This window comes from Mesoplodon densirostris, chromosome 18, assembly GCF_025265405.1.
Source record: "Mesoplodon densirostris isolate mMesDen1 chromosome 18, mMesDen1 primary haplotype, whole genome shotgun sequence".
In the NCBI taxonomy this organism is placed as follows: Eukaryota; Metazoa; Chordata; class Mammalia; order Artiodactyla; family Ziphiidae; genus Mesoplodon; species Mesoplodon densirostris.
In genome coordinates, this window is record NC_082678.1 from 25,233,834 (window position 1) to 25,255,338 (window position 21,505).

The 21,505-nt window shown below is 40.4% G+C and overlaps 1 protein-coding gene across 1 annotated transcript; it reads right to left on the reverse strand.

The window, feature by feature from the left end:
• Positions 1-9,275: 9,275 nt before the first annotated feature.
• On the reverse strand, positions 9,276-21,062 carry APOH (apolipoprotein H). The gene is made up of 8 exons (XM_060082047.1): positions 20,999-21,062; positions 20,188-20,367; positions 18,678-18,774; positions 17,187-17,263; positions 16,231-16,419; positions 13,373-13,552; positions 10,994-11,191; positions 9,276-9,331 (listed from the first exon to the last, which is right to left on the reverse strand). The coding sequence occupies exons 1-8, from the start codon at positions 21,060-21,062 to the stop codon at positions 9,276-9,278; spliced, it is 1,041 nt and encodes a 346-aa protein (XP_059938030.1).
• Between the last annotated feature and the right edge of the window lie 443 nt (positions 21,063-21,505).

The following is a 21,505-nucleotide window of genomic DNA, read 5'->3' on the forward strand; positions in this document are numbered from 1 at the left end:
AAATAAATAAATAAATAATAGATCTAAAAAATTTTTTTTAAATAAAATGTCTATAGGTTCCATCAGGACAAGGACCATATCTGCTGGGTTTTACCATGGCAGACCCAGAGTTCCTAGCACAGAGAGGCAATCCACACATGTTTATTGAACCAAAGAATTAACGCAGATGGATCTTTCGTGCTTCTCTCTGTACCTGGAGTGGAATATGGCCGCCCCATAGCTCCCTGCTATGGGAGAATCCAAATTTCTTTCTAACAGAGTGAGTCTGACTGGTCTAATGTGAATCAGAAGAGCACACTTAGTCGGATCAGGTAAGGTCAGGAGACTGGTCATCCCATCACATAAACATGACTTTGTCAGCTCACTCTTGTGCTTAGGGGACAGTAGCTGGGGTTCTTTTCTCAGAGAAGGGGATGGATGAGTTACCTCAAATGGTTCCAAGTATAATAGAGCTTCAAGAGTTGGGAGGACAGAGATGAGTTTCTTCCCTCCAGAAGTTTACAGTATAGTAGGAGGTAGTAACACAAATACCAAATAACCATATTTAGAGTCAGATTATGCCACCTGGTTTAAAATAATATGTTATGGGAATAGAGGGGAGATTAAGAAAACACATTACTGTGATTATAAAGTTACCATATGAAAATATATACTGAACCTTGTTTTATCTTTGGTTTTAAAAAGGTATTGAAATTGAAACATTATTTCCATTGGAATTGTTATTTCCTATCAGCCACAATGACTTAAATGAAAATAGAAGGATTGTTCCAAAAACAAATTAATGGTTTACCTCAATATTTAAAAATCAAATGGTAACATAGTTGATAATGATAGGATAAATATGACCCCAAAAATAATTTTTCTTTCCCAGAGAAGTTAATTATGCTATACTTCTCAAGTTGAAAGGGATCTATTTATTTTCAAAATATAAACTTAAATTTAAGAATTAGTCTAGATAATACTGAGCAATGTGAAGTCAATGATTCTCTACATAAAACTTGAGACAATGTGACTTTTACTAATTAGAAAGATAATTTTTCATAGATATTTTGAACTAGGCCTGCATTTTGTTATAAGTATTAAATCTGATTATCCATATATTTCAAAATCCTGTTCTATAAAATTATAGTAACTATAGCAGAGACTAGAGGTTACCTCCATTTTGTTTAAGCTACTGTTATCTGAATTTTCTGTTTATATAAAGTCAAATTTAAACCTGATACAGTAATTTACTTCTCTCAACTTTAAATTATATGCATATAAAACATGTTTCCTAAAGGCATTCTTTCATACCTTAATTTCCCTGAAGATCAATACCAAATGTATAAGTCTATAGTAATAAATGTGTTACTAATATTACTCACAGAAAATGAGTTACAAAATAGTTTACAAGCCATTCTACCAATTTACATGCTTACCATACACACACACAAAGGAAAACAACTTGTAAGGATGTGAATCAAAGGTGGACAGTGATTCTCTAGGTAATGAAATTAAAGATGATTTAAGTCCTGTCAATTTTACTTCCTAGATACCCTCAAATCTTTCCAAAAAATAGCTCTATTTTAGAAAACGTTGACTTAGACATAAAATAATGAAATTCACCGTATTCTTCTCCTCAGACATAAAATTATGAAATTCACCTTATTCTTCGCCTCTCAAACATTTTGGGTTTGTTTTTTTTTCATAAATTTATGTATTTATTTTTGGCTGAGTTGGACTTTGTTGCTGCACGTGGGCTTTCTCTAGTTGCAGCAAGTGGTGGCTACTCTTTGTTGCGGTGCATGGGCTTCTCACTGCAGTGGCTTGTCTTGTTATGGACCAAGGGCTCTAGGCGCACGGGCTCAGTAGCTGTGACTCGCGGGCTCTACAGTGCAGGCTCAGTAGCTGTGGCACACGGGCTTAGTTGCTCCGCGGCATGTGGGATCTTCCCGGACCAGAGCTTGAACCCGTGTCCCCTGCATTGGCAGGAGGATTCTTAACCACTGCACCACCAGGGAAGCCCTCTCAAACATTTTGAAATGGAGGTTTCAGTAGCTTCAGTGTGAAGTTAGTTATCCAGTAGTTTGAAGGATTGCGAATAATAAACACATTGCAAAGCAAGTACAAGACACAGAAACAAATGTTAGTGACTTTGGATCACTGAGGTGGATTATCAGGCAATTATTTCCACTTACTATCAAGAATAATCAAGAGTTAACTGTAAAGAGAAACAAAATTTTTTTTCCTAAGCTGAGATTTTTGAATTGCGTATTTTTTTCAGGTTATAAAAGTTTTGATGATATTATACGGAAATTGGAAAACACTGAAAAGTTTAAAGAAGAAATAAAAATTAATTCTACCATTAAGGAATAGCCACTATTAACAATTATAAATACATTCTCAAATCTTATACATATATATATGATCATTTTAGAGTCTATTTATTTTTGCATCATTTGGATATAACATAATTTGCTTAATTATTTTCCTGTGATTGGATATATATTATTAGCAATTTTTGACTTTTATATAATACTGCAATAATTATCTTCTAATATATACATCTCAGTTGAAGTTTCAACTATCTCCATAAAAGATATTCCTACAGGCATGAATGAATTTAAAGCTTTTGATCATTACTGCCAAATTGCTTCCTGGAAGTGTTTTGCAAATTTGCAATTCCACTCAAACAGTCCCTGAGAGTGGCTGTCTCACATTAACAATTTTTCTAATCTGTGCTAATTGTATATATAAAAATAGTATCTCTTTTTAATTTGTGTTTTCCGCTATTAGAAAAGCTGAAATATTTGAACATCCCTATTAGTCCTTTTTTAAAATTCTTCCACGAAGTGTCCTCTAGTCCTTTGCCCATTTTGGAGGGGAATTTCACATGTTATACATATCTTCCATATTTTAATCTATTGTTTCAAAATCAGCAAATGGCTCTGTACACAGTACTGATGCCTAAGCTGATATTCTAAATAACCAAATTTCAGTCAGTGATTCACCATTTTGCATTATTAAGATTCTCTGTATCATTACATTGAAATACATGAATGACTCAGTCATCTAAATGGAAAGCAATTTATAAATACAAAGAATGAGTATTATTATTGTTATGTAAAAGACATTAGAGATAAATAAAATAATCCTGCAGCCAGTAAAGTCCTTAAATTGGGTAGGAAATAATTCAGAACTTTCTATTTATAGGTCACAGAAGAATAAACTATACCACAAATAGATGTAGTTTAAGGAGTGTAGAAACCAAGAATTATGGGGCATATTTTCTTTTCATCACCACTAGAAAACAGAGTTACAACCTGTAACACAATGATTCTGGATTCCTTTCTTTTGCCAGAACTAAGCTGAGGCAATTGATCTGTGCCAGAGGCTATTAACAGAGATAAAGTGGCTATTCTTCCCCCCTCCCTTTCAATAACACAAACAGTCCCCCACTTACAATGGTTCAACTTAAGATTTTTCAGTTTATATGATGGTGCGAAAGCAATATACATTGCTTTTTTCCCAGGTAGTGATCTGAAGTCAGACGCTCTCTGGGGGTGCTGGGCAGTGCGGCAGCCATTGCTCCCAGTCAGCCACGCGATCAGGAGGATAAATAACCCCTCCACTCCAACCATTCTGTACCCAAACCATTCTGTTTTTCACTTTCAGTACAGTACTCAATAACTTACATGAGATATTTGACACTTTATTATAAAACAGGCTTTGTGTTAGATGATTTTGGCCAACTGTAGGCTAATGTAAGTGTTCTGAGCACGTTTAATGTAGGCTAGGCTAAGCTATGATGAGCAGTCGGTTGGGTGTATTAAATGCATTTTCAACTTACAATGTGTTTATCAGGAGGTAACCCCATTGGACGTCGAGGAAGATTTGTAGACATATTGCTCTAGCCAGCGTTCATGCAAATAGCAACCACCTACTAGGCCAATTCCTAGCCTCACCTATACAAAAATCTCCTCACCACCCTGTTTCAACACCCCTCCCTAGGCTGGAAAATCCAGCTTTAGAATTCAGTTATTTCCAGGAAGCCACTGGGAAATGCGTTGCTTCACTAGCAGTGTAAAACAAGGGAGGAAAGACACAGTCCTGAAGTTTGGCTCTGTAGCTCCGTCACTTCTGTAAACCAAGTTACATAACCTCCGTGAGCTTCAGTGTCTTTACCATCCTTATGGGATGATTGGGAAGATGGAGTTAACACAGGTGAGCTATAGGTGCTCACGGGAAGTGCTTCCCGGTGCTGACGCGGGAAACGTCGATCTTTTCCTTCCAAACCGTCTGTCATGAACTTTCAGAAGTGGCAGATGCCACTAGGAAGCAGCATTAGCACACAAAGAATTAGGCATGCTGCACACACACACACACTCATGTAAACACATTCACACAGCATGCTCACATGCACATACGGGCACAAAGAGAACACACTCGTACACACACTTATGTACACACATACATCACACATTCGCACACACGTGCACACTCGTGCTCACATTTACAAAGAACACACACTCAAACAGCATACACATTCACGTACACATGTGCACACCAACCACACACACTCTCACATGTGCAGACATATACTCACACCCATATGCACAAACCCCAAGCTCTCCTTCCTTCCTTCCTTCCTTCCTTCCTTCCTTCCTTCCTTCCTTTCTTCCTTCTTTCTTTCTTTCTTTCTCTTTCTTTTAAATCTCCTATTTTAGTGTTAAGGTGGGGAATGACCCTCGGGCTAGTAGATGGGAAATTTTACTGATAAATACTTATCATTGAGTTTGGGGACTCAGAAATCAGATCCTACATATTGAAAGATTGGTCAATGTCTTAGAAGGGAGAAAGTTCATTTTCTATAACTTCTTGAAGAAACATGTTAGAGCACGAAATAAAAGTGACGACCTGGATCCCTTTGTGTTTAGAAGCCCATCTGCCATAATAGCTTACAGGGTTCCATGGGTCTGCAGTTGCTGGTTAAGCAACATTACATAGCATGGGAAGACCACATTCAGCCTTGTTAAAATGTAGGACGATAACCATCAATTTGTGACTATAATTTCACTCTTTCTGCACTAGGCTGCCTGTGGGGGAGAAGAATAATACTTTCTGGTATCTCAGCCAGCAAGGAAGGTCACTGCACTCTGGCTGGGGAGGGTATGGCTGAATTTTGATAACAGGCAACCTGGTGATCTAAGCATTTAAGAAGAAAAACATTTCAAATAGAGAGGCTACTTATGGGGCTAAATGGACCATATAATCACTAAATAGAGGGGCTGCAACTGGGCAGTTTCTTCTGATGGGCTCCTCTAATCCAAATTGCCTCTTCAGAATGAAAAATAACAGATTTTTCTTTCTGTGAAAATATCATTACAGGAATCAGTACTATGGCCTAAGTTCTAAAGTCTACTCTGATTAATTTTCAAGGACCCAAGCCTATCCAGTGGCCTGAAATGCCTTCAAAGAAAAAAATGATGCAAAAAGCCATCCTCAGCAAACTTGCCATATTCCAGGAGTTTGTTTTTTTTTTTTTTTTTTTTTTTTTTGCGGTATGCGGGCCTCTCACTGTTGTGGCCTCCCCCGTTGCGGAGCACAGGCTCCGGACGCGCAGGCTCAGCGGCCATGGCTCACGGGCCCAGCCGCTCCGCGGCATATGGGATCCTCCCAGACCGGGGCACGAACCCGTATCCCCTGCATCGGCAGGCGGACTCTCAACCACTTGCGCCACCAGGGAGGCCCATTCCAGGAGTTTTTTATGGAATAGTCTATTAAAAGTTCAATCTGGAGATTCCTTATAAAAAGTTCCAGCAAAACAGATTTGAATACAGCAGCAACTAACACAACAATGTAAAGCAGTTATACTCCAATAAAGATGTTTAAAAAAAAAGGCAAGGAATTAAAAAAAAAACATTTGAAAGAACATATATGGTCAGATAAATATTCAGGAGTGAAATTTCTGGGTCATTTAGTCTTTTTTTTTTTCCGGCCACACCGCACAGCATGTGGGATCTTAGTTCCCCAACCAGGGATCGAACTCACGCCCCCTGCACTACAAGTGCAGAGTCTTAACCACTGGACAGCCAGGGAAGTCCCTATTTTTAGTTTTTTGAGAAACCTCCATGCTATTTTCCACAGTGGCTGCCCCAAGTTACATTCCCACCAACAGGGTAGGAGAGTTCCCTTTTCTCCCCATCCCCGCCAACATTTGTTATTTGTGGTCTTTTTGATGACAGCCATTCTGACAGGTGGGAGGTGATATCTCATTGTGGTTTTAATTTGCATTTCTCTGATAATTAATGATGTTGAGCATCTTTTCATGTGCCTGTTGGCTATCTATATGTCTTCTTTGGAATAATGTCTATTCAGGTCTTCTGTGCATTTTTTAATCAGGTTGTTTGTTTTTTTGTTGTTGAGTTGTATGAACTGTTCATATATTTTGGCTATTAAACCCTTATCAGTCATATAATTTGCAAATATTTTCTCCTATTCAGTAGGTCCTCTTTTTGATTTGTTGATGATTTCCTTTGCTGTGCAAAAATGTTTAAGTTTAATTATTTCCCATTTGTTTATTTTTGTTTTTATTTCCTTTGCTTTAGAAGAAAGATTCAAAAAAATATTGCTATGATTTATGTCAAAGAGTGTTCTACCTATGTTTTCTTCATTAATTGGAGAAGATACATGCACCCCAGTGTTCATAGCAGCACTAACAATAGCCAAGACATAGAAGCAACCTAAGTGTCCATTAACAGATGAATGGATTAAGAAGATGTAGTGTATGTATATATATATATGTATATATATACATATATATATACATATATATATATACACACACACACAATTGTATACAATAATCAGCCATAAAAAAGAATAAAATTTTGCAATTCGCAACAACATGGATGGACCTGGAGAGCATTATGCTGAGTATGATATCACTTATATGTGGAATCTAAAAAATGAAAAAAATGAATGAATATAACAAAGCAGAAACAGACTTAACAGATATAGAGAACAAAGTAATGAATGCCAGTGGGGAGAGGGAAGGGCAAGATAGGGGAAGGGACTTAGAGATACAAACTACTATGTATAAAATAAATAAGCTACAAGGATATATTGTACAGCACAGGGAATATAGCCAATATTTTACAATATCTTTTTAAATGGAGTATAATCTATAAAAATATTGAATCACTATATTGTACACCTGAAACTAATACAATACTGTAAGTCAAGTATACTTCAATTAAAAAACAAAAAACTTCACTTACAGTTTTAAAAGTCTATATATTTTAAATTTTTGAAACAATAAATTTAATTAGGAAAGTATCTGCAGCAAAAGGGAGGATAATAGAACAACATATTCTCTCCTTTTCTGGAGCAAACCCAGCAATCCAGTCTGGGGCAAGGGAAAGGCTCTAAAATTTTTACTGCTTTCTTTCCATTCCTAGAGCTGCGAGGTAAGATGAGGGGGAGGTCCATTTTTAAGTGAATAGGTGACAAGTTAAAGAAAACAGTGGTCCTAAAACTTAGTGCTAAAAGAGGAAACCCAGGGTGGATGGTTTTTAATTCAGCAAAATGCCTAAATAGGGCTTTTTGGTTTAGAAAGGGGAGTAACCTCCCACTCTCAAAGCTGACCCTCAATACACGACATGGAGAAAGATAAAGGTGTGGGGAAGCAGAAGACAGAGAAGAAGAAGAGAAGGGTAAGGAGGGGCCAGGGAGGGAGAGTGGAAGCAAGAGAAGTTGCGAGAGAGGAAGAGGGAAGAATATCGAAGGAAAGGATTGAGAAAGAAAAAGTAAAACTGTTCTTTAAAGTTAAGTAATGGGCATTTGGAGCTTTTGAATGACATCCTGGGAAGTGGGGGGCACGCTGATTTCTGTAAAGGGAGGAGGAGGAGAAAAGCATCTTGGAGGAGAGATCGGACCACACCACGTGAAGGCAGGTGAATCCTGAGGAAGACGCATCCGGGAGGAAACACCTCTGCGGACACAAAGTTTACGAGTCGTGATGGGCAGTGGTGATGGCAAAGTAAACAACTCTTTCTGGGACTTTTATAAAAAGGGATACAGAGATGGAGCAGTAGCTAGAAAAAGATGTGAGGTAACAGTAAGGTTTTCTTTTAAAAACAGTGGTGATATTATTGCATATTTATATGCTGATAGAAATGCTCCAATAGAAAGGGAAAAAAATAAACATGGAAGATCATTCATCAGAGGAGCAAAATCCTTAAGTAGGAGACAGAAGACGGGATCCCGGACATGAGGTTTGCCCTTAGATGGGATCTCAGAGAAAGGAGACAGAGGGCAGAGACCCTGGTGCAGACATGGCTGAGATGGTAGACTGGGTCATGGGAAGATTGAAAAGGGTCTTTTCTATTTTCTCTGAGAAACAAGGAGCAAGGTCATCGGCCAAGAGTGAGGACAGGGGCGATGGCTTGAGAAGGGCTGAGAAGAGAAACAGCCACGTTGGGGAGTTGGGGAGAGAACAAACTAGTGAAATGCGGTAGGATTGCCAGGCACAGTTGAGAGCGTATGTGAGCCCCATGTTCATGAATCAAAGTGGCACCTATTAGCATAATTGTGAGGTTTTCTTTTTTTCCAGCAACGTTCAGCTGCTCTGGTGCAGGCACAGGAAAGGCAGCTAGAGCCTGGGGTGGGGTTTGCCAGCACGTACTACAGAAGGCGAAAAGGCCAAGGGAGCATAAACAAAGGAGCAATGTCAGTGATGGGTCATGGAATTCTGGTGGGTAAGGAAAGCTATTTAGGCATTATGTAAACCAAACTTTAAGGGTTCAGATCCATTTCTATTGGCCTGAAAGTCAATGCATTCCTTTATGGTGATGCTTCTCAAACTTAAGAATGCAAAGAATTATCTGGGGACTTTGTTATAAATGCAGATTTGGGGGCCATCCTCGGAAATTCCGGGACACAGCATTTTTTTCCTTTGTAATAATTACCAGGCGATATTGATGCCGGAGTCTGTGGACCATTCTAAGAAAACTGTTGCATCGCAGTTGCTTTAGGTGAAAGCGTTTAGGAGTAGAATTGGGGAGAGGGTAACTGGGTTACCTAGGTAATTATTTACACTTTCCATTTCACAGCCATGCAAGGACAATGTTCCAAATATTTAGGTTTCTTAACCAGATAATTAAAAGTAAGCCACCATGGAGTAACACTGCAATGGCTGACGCAATAAATTCAGTCACTTTATTTTTCCATTTCCATTAGGTTCCTTGGACAAACACACACAAGTATGACATTTAATTTTGAATCAGAAAACCAACTTAGCATGGTTTTACATCAGATGCTTCTGTTTTCCAGAAAGCCAAAGAACTGTGCTCTGTTTGGGGAGAAAAAACAATAAACATTTTAAGAGAAACAGTCATCTCTTAAATCTGTTAAATAGCCAAGCCAAATCAAATACATTTTATAAATGTGTCGAATAAATCTAATTATGTGAATGAAGGCATTCAGTGTGAGTTTTAAGGGATTCGAGAAAAATCAGGGAAATGGTAAGTCACTCGTTTCCAAGAGAGAAAATAAAAGATTATGTATAATTCTGACAGTCAAGATTAAAAGAAAAAAAGCTGTATCAGCCCTTTATTTATTCGCCAATGCACCAACAGTGCTGCATCTGTCTGAAGACTGTAAAAGAGAACAGCCTGAAGAAATGCATTAACAAAGCTCTGTTTGGTTTTTTTAAATTATCTTCTGCTAATATTTTTTCTGCTGATCTGTGCTAGGAATACTGTACTTTGTCAACTTTGTCTCACGAGGGCTCTGCTATGTTTTGAACAATAACAATTTATCCAGTGCATTTCTAACTATTTGTAATTATAGTGATAATAACCATCATTATTATCATTGTGTACTTACTCCATGTCACGCATAATATTTCTAATCATCAAACCTATGAGGTGGGTATCATTTGCTGGTTATCATTTCCTTCTCTCTCTCTAGCTGGCCACTTCTCAGACCCCTCTCTCCTCTAATCTGCTCCCAACTCTCTCCTCTACCAGCTGATACAGGGCTGTCAACATTCTTGAAGCATTTCTAAACCTAGGGGCAATAATAGCTTCAGCCTCTGGCTGGTTCCTCCTTTGTAGAAACAAAGATATGTAGACCTTAAACCTGAAACTAATGCTCTGTGATGACCTAGAGGGGTGGGATGTGGGGGGAGGGTGGCAGGGAGGCTTAAGAGGGAGGGGATGTATGTATACGTATAGCTGATTCACTTTGTTCTACAGCAGAAACTAACCCAACATTGTAAAACAATTATACTCCAATAAAAAAAAAGTTACTGTAGGCAATGTTAAAAGAAAATCACATTCTTGGAGAAGATATTTTCATAGCTTGTAATTTAAAAAAAATGTTTTGTATCCAGAATTTATTTTAAAAAATAAATTTTAATTTAAAAAAAACCCTGAAACTAATGGCTTTAATGCTGGCCATTATACACTTCTTTATCACCCACAAACACAATATCATCTTCCTTAAAATGTTTTGCTCTAACGAATACTTTGCTCTAGTGGGTACTTTTCAAACTCTAGGAATTGCCAAAGGAAGGAAAGAAATGTTAGAAGATCTATAAACCAGTGACCATTGACATGAGTTACTTTGTAGTTTGGGGTGAGTTCTTTATCATTTGGGACCAAGAGGTGGTCAATATTATTATTCAATATTCCATTCAATATTATTCTTAGTATTCAAGCATAATCTGGAATTATACATGATGGCATAATTCAACACTCATCAAATAAAACCACAACCCTGAGTTTTAAGGAAAAGAAAAGAAAAGGAAAATGTGGGGAAACTAAATGCAGCTTACTGCTTCATCTTGCTGCTTCCTCCTGCCCCACTCTCTTTTAAAAAATCCAGTGGCCACATTAACATGGCTTCTTTTAGTCATCAGGTGATAATTATGATTATTTTTTATCAATAATTATGATTATGGCGAGGGGCAAGCAGAAGTGCTAGCTAAACGTTCCAGTGTTGAACTCACCCTTGAAGCATTTGGGGATTTGAATGATGCCGTCTATGCACTGGGCATCCTCTGTATAGCTACACTTCTTCTCCTTATTTTTGCAGAAGAAAGAAACTTTTTGGCCATGCAGCATTCCATTCTTAAATTTGTCTTGGATATTTACTCTCTCTCCTTCATATATCACGGTAGCTCTTTTAACAGATAATTTACAAAACGCTGAAAGAGACAATATTTGTAGTCAAGACAGGACTTCATTTACTCTTTCTTAAAGAAAGTGTAGCATTTGAACCAGTAGATGTTCAGACCTGAACCAAAGTGCTCAAGACGAGAAGGTTCTAAGATAGTAACATCAGTATCATTGCTAACTGCTGTTCCTTATAAATAGAACCTTTAATCATGGCTTCCAAGATCACCATTTCTTCCCCTGGAGTAGCCACATAAGAAGGTCAGAGCAGGGAGGGAGGGAGACGCAAGAGGGAAGAGATACGGGAACATAGGTATATGTATAACTGATTCACTTTGTTATCAAGCAGAAACTAACACACCATTGTAAAGCAATTATACTGCAATAAAGATGTAAAAAAAAAAAAAAGAAGGTCAGAGCAGAAGCATCAGATACTAGGCTTCTATGCAAAAGAACTCCTATCAGATACTGCCATTTCAGATAAGCGTCCCCGCCCCACTCAGCTCCCATTTATTGAGTTGCGGCACCACCACCAGCCACTGTGAGCGTTGGCTCATAACAGCTCATAAATGCTCCTTTCTCTGAAAAATGGCCTTCAGCCATAAGAGAGCCACCTCTCCAAAGAGAGTATGCACATCAGTCCACAACCCCAGGGTCAGGGAAGGGAGCAGCCCGCAGCCTATGACAGGCTGACAAGGGGATCAAAATAAGCAGGTCCCCTTGCCTCTCGATGGGATTGACTCCCATGGTCCAGAGCTCCCAGGGGATTAAACTGAAGTTAAACTCTAGCTGAGACCACATCCTTGTTCAAAACATGGTCCCTGAGTTGGCAGCATCAGCATCACCTGGGAACCTGGTAGAAATGCTAGTTCTCAGGTCCTATTGCAGATCCAGCAAATCAGAGACTCTGTTTAAACAAACCCTCTAGGAGATTCTGATTCACAGTGAGGTTTGAGAACCAGTGTCCAGCTCCATCCCACCTGTCTTACATTCTTTTTCCTGAGACTCACTTAATAAACCAACTGCATTTGAATCCCTGTCTCAGGCTCTGCTTCTAGGGGACCCCAACCTAGTCATATGTCATTTTGCCTGTTGTGCCTAAATGCCTTTTCTATTTAAACTGTCCAACCCGGACTTCCCTGGTGGTGCAGTGGTTAAGAATCCTCCTGCCAATGCAGGGGACATGGGTTCGAACCCTGGTCCAGGGAGATCCCACGTGCTGCGGAGCAACTAAGCCCGTGCGCCACAACTACTGAGCCTGTGCTCTAGAGCCCACGAGCCACAACTACTGAAGCCCACATGCCACAACTACTGAAGCCCACATGCCTAGAGCCCATGCTCTAGGCACGTCTGCAACAAGAGAGGCTACGGCAGTGAGAAGCCCACGCACCATAACGAAGAGTAACCCCCACTCACGCAACTAGAGAAAGCCCGCGCACAGCAACAAAGACCCAACACAGCCAAAAATAAAATAAATACATTATTTAAAAAAAACAAAACTGTCCAGCCCACAGCAACTTGAGCAGAAATACAGTGCAAAGTTGGTGTTCTTTGCATAAGCATGACATGGACCAGATCAAGGATAGACATCTAACTCAAAAGCAACCAGCATCTCAGGGAAAAGATGCCAGTGAGTGATGAATCCTTTAGTTGAGAGGTCCTGGTGTAGAATCAAGCCAGGTTCAAGGTGAGTAAGCAGAGAAACAGAGATATGAGAGAGACCGTGAGGCCAATGAGATATGGAAAGAGTAGCAATAGTTCCTGACTTTCAGTTTCAGTCCTCAAGAGGACCAGTTGTGTTTCATTTCCTCATATTCAATGTCCATACAATTGCCTGTTGCCTGTTTATAATTCGTCACCATTTCCTGGAACTAGCTGGAATGTGTGGTTGGGTTTTGCCACAATGAGAAGAGTCTTGACTAGAACAAAGCAAAAAAGGATGCTCATGGGCCAAGACTTAAAAGCAATTATAGGAAGCACACACAATCTTCCACTATATTATCAAGGCTTACAACAGATATGTTTATTTCATGCAGTTTAATCTCAAACAGGATTGCTAAGCGTGAAGTTTCCCCACGCCCATATAAATCCCAGTAGCTGTGAACCAAGTCTGAGAAACAAAGTGGAAAATGACTGGAACAAGAAAATGGCAAGTAAAGGTGATCCACTGGATGAATTGGGAGGCAGTTTAAGACCTCACCCATATTTCTTACCTTTACAACTTGGCTGTGCAGACCATCTTCCTAATTTGCCACATTCTACTTCTTCTGGTCCATCCAAGGCATATGTATCATGGCAACCATATGTGGCTTTATCCTTGTAATAAAGTACTTGCTTTGCAGGATAGTTCACAAATCCATTGTCTGGTCTTGATGGGAACGGGCATCTTACTTCTAAAAAGTTTAAGCAGTAAGATGTATTAGTATAAATAGCATGGGGTCCAGTGGTTACGGAATAGCCCGCACTTGTCTCTCTTATACCACTGAATCACTGGGTGTTCCTGTGCCTAGAACACAATTTCTGGGGACCTTGGTGCTTAATTCTGTCCCCTTTATCTTATCCTTGTGAGACTCTGGATATTAAAATAGAAACAACAACACTTTGAAAGTAAATTAATGAATTACCAAGTGCTTTGGGCTTTCACATAATCACAAGGTAGTATTTATTGCAAACTTCATCTGCACACAGTCTAAGATGGTGGGTTTGAAAGACGGAAAAGTCTGTCTCTTTTAACCAACAGACCATGAAATTAAAACACAGAGATTCCCTCTATGCACACTAAAACAGCATTATTTGGATTTTAAATGTTAAATCTAATTCTTATGACTGTCTTCAGACTATAAAAGAAGCCAGCATGAAATAAGAAGGAGAAAAATGAAGGCTTCCTGGCTTTCTTTAGATCCTCAGTGGTAGAGCCCCAAACCCGTATCCCTATTTACCCCAGTAAAGAAAGCCAAGCTGGAGGGAGGAGCACAGAGCTCTTGGGAGGAAGTCTAATGAGATGGTTCAAGAGTACCAAATCCAGTGCTGTACTGCTTGGATCAGTTTTGGCTCTTCCACAAATTGAGTGCAAAAGAATCTATGAGTCTATCATAATGCTAAAAAGAAATAGTTCATGGAGGAAAAACTCTTCTCTGTAGAAAAATTCCAGCTAATAAATATAGAAGGAAAGATAAACTTAGAGAGCCACCATTTTGTAACCACCAATGTCTCAGCTGACTGAGTTCAAGGATTATCAGTGGATGCTAAAATGAGTTAATGAGTTAAAAAGTATTTAACTCAAATCCAATCATGAGTAAATAATCGACCAAATTCACATTGTGGAAACTTCTACAAGACAACTAGCATGTACTCTTCAAAAATGTCAGTGAAAGACAACCAAAAAGGCAGGGGATAATTCTTAACTAAAGGAGACCAAAGAGCTATGACAACTAGATAGAATATGTGATTCATGATTAGATTTCACATAGAACAAAACACGTGTATAAAGGATATTTCTGGATCAGCTGGGGTAATTTGCATATGAAATAAATATTGTTAATTGTATATAATATAATTGTTTAAATTATTATTGTTAATAATTCCAAATATGTTAAATGTCTTGGGTACAGTGATAACATATGACAATGTTGTTCTTAGGACACTCATGCTGCTGAAGTATTCACGGGTAAGTGTCATGATATGTACAACTTATTTTCACGTGATTCAGGGGGAAAAAGTATGTCTATAGAGAGAAAGAGAGAGAATGTCACAACATGCTGACGGCTGATATATCTATGTAAATGGCTGAAAAAAGAAAAAAAAAAGAACCCACTGCTTAGGACTTGGGAGAATTAAATGAGATGACACATATATAGGAGGAGACCAGTGCCTGGCCCAGAGTTTAGTCCCCCAAAAGGTGCTAGGTATTAGTAGTTGTAGTAGTTTCCCTATGCTAGAAAGCACTTATGTTTGAATCATTCAGTAGGTATCTGTAACACCCACCACGGGAGAAGGTAACAGTCCTTAGTATAATTCCTGGTGTGCATGATAAATTCTACTTGTTATGCAGTTGACAAATTCAAAGATAGTAATGATGAGTCAAATTAAAGGAGAAAGAATTTTCATATATATTTTTATTTTATTATTATTATTATTATTATTTTGCAGTACACGGGCCTCTCACTGTTGTGGCCTCTCCTGTTGTGGAGCACAAGCTCCGGACACACAGGCTCAGCGGCCATGGCTCACGGGCCCAGCAGCTCCACGGCATGTGGGATCCTCCCGGACTGGGACACGAACCCGTGTCCCCTGCATCGGCAGGTGGACTCTCAACCACTGTGCCACCAGGGAAGCCCCATATATATATATATATATATATTTTTTTTTTTTTTTCTTTTTGCGGTATGCGGGCCTCTCACTGTTGTGGCCTCTCCCGTTGCGGAGCACAGGCTCCGGATGCGCAGGCCCAGCGGCCATGGCTCACGGGCCCAGCCGCTCCGCGGCATATGGGATCCTCCCAGACCGGGGCACGAACCCGTATCCCTTGCATCGGCAGGCGGACTCTCAACCACTGCGCCACCAGGGAGGCCCCCCCATATATATTTTTAAATCAAGTATTCTTGTGGTTCTTAAATTTAGGTAAAGACTACAAAAGCTTATATCAATCTGACTGCAACCCAGTTTTTCACCTCAGTCTCTTTGGACTCCCCAGTTTAATCCAGCCTCACAGTAATACTCAGCTGTCCATGCACACACCCTGTTCCTTCACACCCCGCTGGCTCTCCCCATCCTGCGCCCTTGTGTGGTAAGCCTATGCCGTTCCCCCATTCTCCACTGCTCCCGCAAGCCCTTCCTCTGGGAAGCTTTCCCAAGCAGCTGCAGACAGTCCACTGCATCATAGCTCATCTTCCTGAGCTCAGAAGTCAGGTCTCATTCATCTGGCATCCTGGGTGCCTGGCAGGTGGCAGATGCTGATAAACATTTGTTACACAAGGTCATTTGAAACACCCCATGATAGAGAAATTTTCAATCCTCTTCAAAAAAGAGATTCTACACTCCCATGATTATTCTGTCTTATCATTGCACTCACCCTTACATTCCGGTAATTCTGTCCAGTTTCCATGTTCTGTGCAGGTAATGGTGTCATTTCCAAACATTGCGTGCTGTGGCAAGCATTCAAAGACTGCCTTGCCTCCATACAGGGAGTTGTTCCCAGACAATGGCTGATAAACACTAAGTTTTGCAAACTTAGGTATAGGTGGTGGAGGGCAGGTTGTAGCTGAAAAAAGAAGGAACTATCATTTTAATGAAAATAGTTGAGTCTTTTAAAAGTACTCTTTACAGAACAACAACAAAAAAAAAATCCAGAGATTAACTTGGGAAAATGCAAACTTTGATCAAATGCCAGGGTAAACACAGTCAACTGGAGAAGCCAAAGAAGAAAATATGATCTGGAAATCAGATGTCTGAACCAGTCAAAAAACTAAAAGATGAAGGAAATTTAAGTCTTGCCACCGCTGATTTGCCTGTTACAAGACCACGTTGCTCACGACACCATACGTCTTGGATCCAAACGCTACCTTGGAAGACGTTCCTGGGAGTCAGAATTGGCGAAGGACTTTGCTGAGGGAGCCTCCTGCAATAGTTGCTGATGACAAGTCATTTGTGACATCTGAGTGACATCTTGGTCCTAGTTTAGGTTTGTTTGTTCCTGTTGAATACCCCCTGCTTTTGTACTCTGTCTGTATCGAGCTTACACAAGTAGCTTCACACAGAGACTCAGAAGTGGGTTGCCGTCCTGACCTAACTAATCTGGAGTTTCAGTGTTAGAGTCAGGGTCAGGGTCAGAGTTTGTCATTCCAAAGCAGTTGTTTCATCTTCCAGAGTAAGATATCAGGATGAACAGTCCCCAGAAAGGTGACCAACCATTTCATGGAGCTGGGATTGAGGGGGTTTCCAGGGTGTAGATCTTATAGTGGTAAAACCAGGAAAGTCCCAGGCAAATCAGCTGGTCACCCTCCCTATAACTGGGGCCCACAAACTCACGAGCACAGACAGGAAGTTGCGGACTCCATTCTCCCTCCTTAGTGCATTGAGCAGAATTAGCTCCTTTCAGATAAAACCTGCAAAGGGAAAATGGAATCCACTAAATTATAAAATAATCCACCCATGGCATCTCAAATGTCGTTTCTGTTAAGCATTGCTGCAGATGGCTATTGGCTTCTCGGGACTTCTCTGGTGGCACAGTGGTTAAGAATCTGACTGCCAATGCAGGGGACACGGGTTTGAGCCCTGGTCTGGGAAGATCCCACATGCCGCGGAGCAACTAAGCCCGTGCACCACAACAACTGAGCCTGTGCTCTAAAGCCCGCGAGCCACAACTACTGAGCCTGCGTGCCACAATTACTGAAGCCCGCATGCCTAGAGCCCGTGCTCCACAACAAGAGAAACCACTGCAGTGAGAAGCACACACACCGCAACGAAGAGTAGCCCCCGCTAGTCCACGTGCAGCAACGACGACCCCCCAAAAAAAATACTGGCTTCTTTTCCATCTTATAATACTGTTTTCCTGAGAGGCTTAACATTCCTCTAAGGCTCATCAAGTCTCCCAGCCTAAGGCTGCAGGGAACTGCTGAAGAATGAGAAGGTTCCATCGCTAGTGGGTATGGAAGCCAACCCTACCCAGTGCCCAAACCCCTTGTCTCCAACCAGCTGGTCAGGTTAACTGCTTCCAAGCAAAGAACCACCTCTTTTTCAGGATCACAAAAGTGAATCAGACTGAATAATCTCTAATATTCCTTTTCTGAGAGCCTGCTGACCCAAATGTTTAAAAACAATGCAGTCTATTTCCATTGCAAATGTACCAATGTCCCTGAAGCCAGTTTGTTCAAGGTCACTCATCATGAAGCCTACCAGTCAATTGGTGTTTCAGATGAAAGGACTGCCTCTCTTTCACACACAGTATTTCTTAATCTCTAATCACAAACAAGCTTCCTCAGTGAAATTTTGCCCTGCTCTACAGCCGATGAGCTATCGCCAGTGTCACTGATGGTGTATTTGCTCATAAGGCACATAAGTCACATGACCAACCATAAGTGCTTTCTTCTGGGTTTGCTGTGAGGAGGAAGGTTATGCTCTACATCATCGCACTCAGCCTTCTCCATAGAATTCTCTTCCACGAGGTCACAGTCGATGAAATTAGCCTCATAACTAAAGCCCAAGTCCGATTACTAAAATATTTTAACCCTCATGCCAAGATTTGGCCCAGAGATCATAAAGAATTAACACCCAGTTTCAATAATTTCAATGTACTCCTCAAATAAGTAACTAATCAGGAGCAGAAAAATTAGAACGTTGACTTCATATTTCACTAGCTGTTGTATTCTCCACCCCTTACCCCGCCCTCAACACCACTGTGGATTTGTATTCAGTGATTTGTACTCAGCAAGTCCAGCCTAAAGACGAGAAACGGGCCAGGCTTGATGATTAGCTTAAGGGCGCAGGAATGGGCTGCATCTATGAGCCAGAAGTCCTTACCCGGTATTGCAAGAAAAATTGATCGTGTTGGGATATTCAAAAGTTGTATAGCGTACAGTTCCGTTTCCTAAGATTCCAGCAAAAGGACATACTCTGGCTGTGATTTAAAGATATAAAGGTCAATTTCCATTTATAGAATTTACTATTAAAATAAAAATGTATAAACTCATTTCTATCCTTTGATCCAGTAACTCTACTGGTAACTATTCTAAGAAGATAACTCAAAATAAGTCAAATGATATATGCACTAAGGCACCCATTGTATTGTTTGCCATGCAGCACTCGGGATCTTAGCTCCCCGACCAGGGATCGAACCCTCGCCCCCTGCAGTGGAAGTGCAGAGTCTTAACCACTGGACCGCCAGGGAATTCCCTGTATTGTCACTTCTAATGACAAAAACCAAACAGTCTAAATGTTCACTATCATGGTATTATTTTAATTAATGGTAATTAAAGGGTAAACCACCTGAACTATGATACAGCCAATAAAATATGGATTATGAAGACTACAGAGATATAGTCCATGTTTCTGATATGCTAGTGAAAATAGAAAAACACAAAATGGTATCAACTCACTGCAATGAGGAAAATATACACGCGGAAAATAACTTGAAAAAGAAAGTTGTTAGTGTTCCAAAGTTATGGCTGATTTCCAGAAAAATTTTCCCTAATGATGTTACAGTGGTTTTTCATTAACAATTACGTTTTGTCTTTTTTAATCAAAAAGGATATTAAAATCACTGTATGAACATGTATAGTTTTCACAAATGGTATCACCCACACAACCAAAATAACCAGAGCTCGGATAGGTCCATATAGTTATTTTTACTGCTTGACTTCTACATAAAATTGTCAGAAATTCTCTCAGGTGGATTGCTCAGTAGTCGACTGTGAAAAAATAATGCCAGCATGATATCACAGAACCACATTCTGAGGAATACATAAAAGCAACCATCGGGAATTCCCTGGCGGTCCAGAGGTTAGGACTCTGCGTTTTCACTGCTGAGGGCGAGGGTTCAATCCCTGGTTGGGGAACTAAGATCCCACAAGCTGAGCCACGTGGCCAAAAAATAATACAGCAACCATCTACCATAAAGTCAGATATCTGTGAATGTATATATACATATATAATTGTTATATTACATATGATATATTATTACATATAATATTCTTGTACATTATTAATTTAATATATTTATATTTTATTATAAATATAATTTGTAATATAATCTCCACTTTTCTTTTCACAGCGGCGGTGTTTTCCTCCCCTTTTATCGTACCAAGTCTCTTTTTAAAATCTCCCCTAGTTCCAGGCTATGCTGCAAATAGCACTTACTGTCCTTAGCCTCTTCTCCTGTGGAACTCCCCACAGACCCTCCTGTTTCTTCACAGCCCTCCACTCCACAGTTCTGCTGGCTTTCTGTACCGCGAGCATGACAAGGTAGGTCATCTCCCCAAAATGTCCAGAACGTGAATGATGGGGAGAATGCATGAGATGGAGGCTGACTTACGTGCACATCTCAGAGTGTTGATGGGCCAAAGTCCAGTGAGCGGGCAGATAAACCGCCGGAGGATCCCTCCCCGGGCCACGTAGCCTGGCTGGCAGGAGTACACTATCTCCTCCCCGGGATCATAGGATATTTTTAATGGAACAACTTTGGCAAATGGTAAGTCATCTGGCTTGGGACAGGCTGAAATAGAGCACAAAGCAGTTGCCTGAGAAATCTGTATTTGCATTTTTTTTTTTTTTTTTTTTTCGGTATGCGGGCCTCTCACTGTTGTGGCCTCCCCCGTTGCGGAGCACAGGCTCCGGACGCGCAGGCTCCGGACGCGCAGGCTCAGCGGCCATGGCTCACGGGCCCAGCCGCTCCGCGGCATATGGGATCCTCCCAGACCGGGGCACGAACCCGTATCCCCTGCATCGGCAGGCGGACTCTCAACCACTTGCGCCACCAGGGAGGCCCTGTATTTGCATTTTTAAGTTCAGCTAGCACACACAATGAAAAATATTTCATGCTACCAATAATATGCATGCTGAGTTCTGTACCAGATACTTGACTTATGCAATACCTCATCTAATGTCCTCACCAACTTTTGAAGGGTGCTATTGTCATCTCCATTTCACAGGTCCGTATACTGAGGTTTAAACAAGGTAAATATCTCATGCAGGAACTTTAGGCATGGCTATATCAAAGAACAAGCACCAATCCACTCTCTCAAGCATCCACCCTAAAAAGAATTTAACTAATCATTATGGATCCCTGGCATATACAAGGGGGGTGGATATATGAATTATTTTTTTCAAAAGCAAAGAGTACTTACTTCGTCCTGCAATAGCAACATGGCAGAGATAACTTGAGAACAAGATGAGCACGGGAGGAATCATTGTGGATGGTTCACACTGGCACAACCAAAGTGCCTTTCCTCTACTAAAAAGAGAGCTGTAAATATTAAAGTGCTTAAATATTAACCATTTTGGGGTGTACTTTTATCTCTGTAAATAGAAGATAAAGGATCATGGTTTGAAAGGAGCTCCGAGACGTACATTCTTTAATCATTTACTTTTCACTTTGGCGGGTCTGTTGTGAAATCTTCGGTAGATGGTTTCTGTCTTCATGATATTTATGTTAATGGCACACAATAGCTCGGTCTTGCCTCTGTTACAATCCTGGGAGTTCCGGATTGCCTGGCCTCTGGTCCAGACCTCTTGCTCTCCATCCTTGGTTTGTGTAGTGGTGGATAGAAAACGCGAAGGCTGAATTACCTGTTCCACCCCCAGCCTTGGCATGCAAACTGAGGAACATCACTTATTTTCAGGTCTCTTCACCT

Excerpts from the sequence above, each read along its gene's own strand:
- APOH (XM_060082047.1), bottom strand. The coding sequence starts at position 21,062 with ATGATTCCTCCCGTGCTCATCTTGTTCTCAAGTTATCTCTGCCATGTT. Across the intron at positions 18,775-20,187 it reads CAACACTCTGAGATGTGCAC|CCAGAGTATGTCCTTTTGCT; the intron begins GTAAGTCAGCCT and ends TTTAAATCACAG. Across the intron at positions 17,264-18,677 it reads AATTTTTCTTGCAATACCGG|GTTTTATCTGAAAGGAGCTA; the intron begins GTAAGGACTTCT and ends TTCCCTTTGCAG.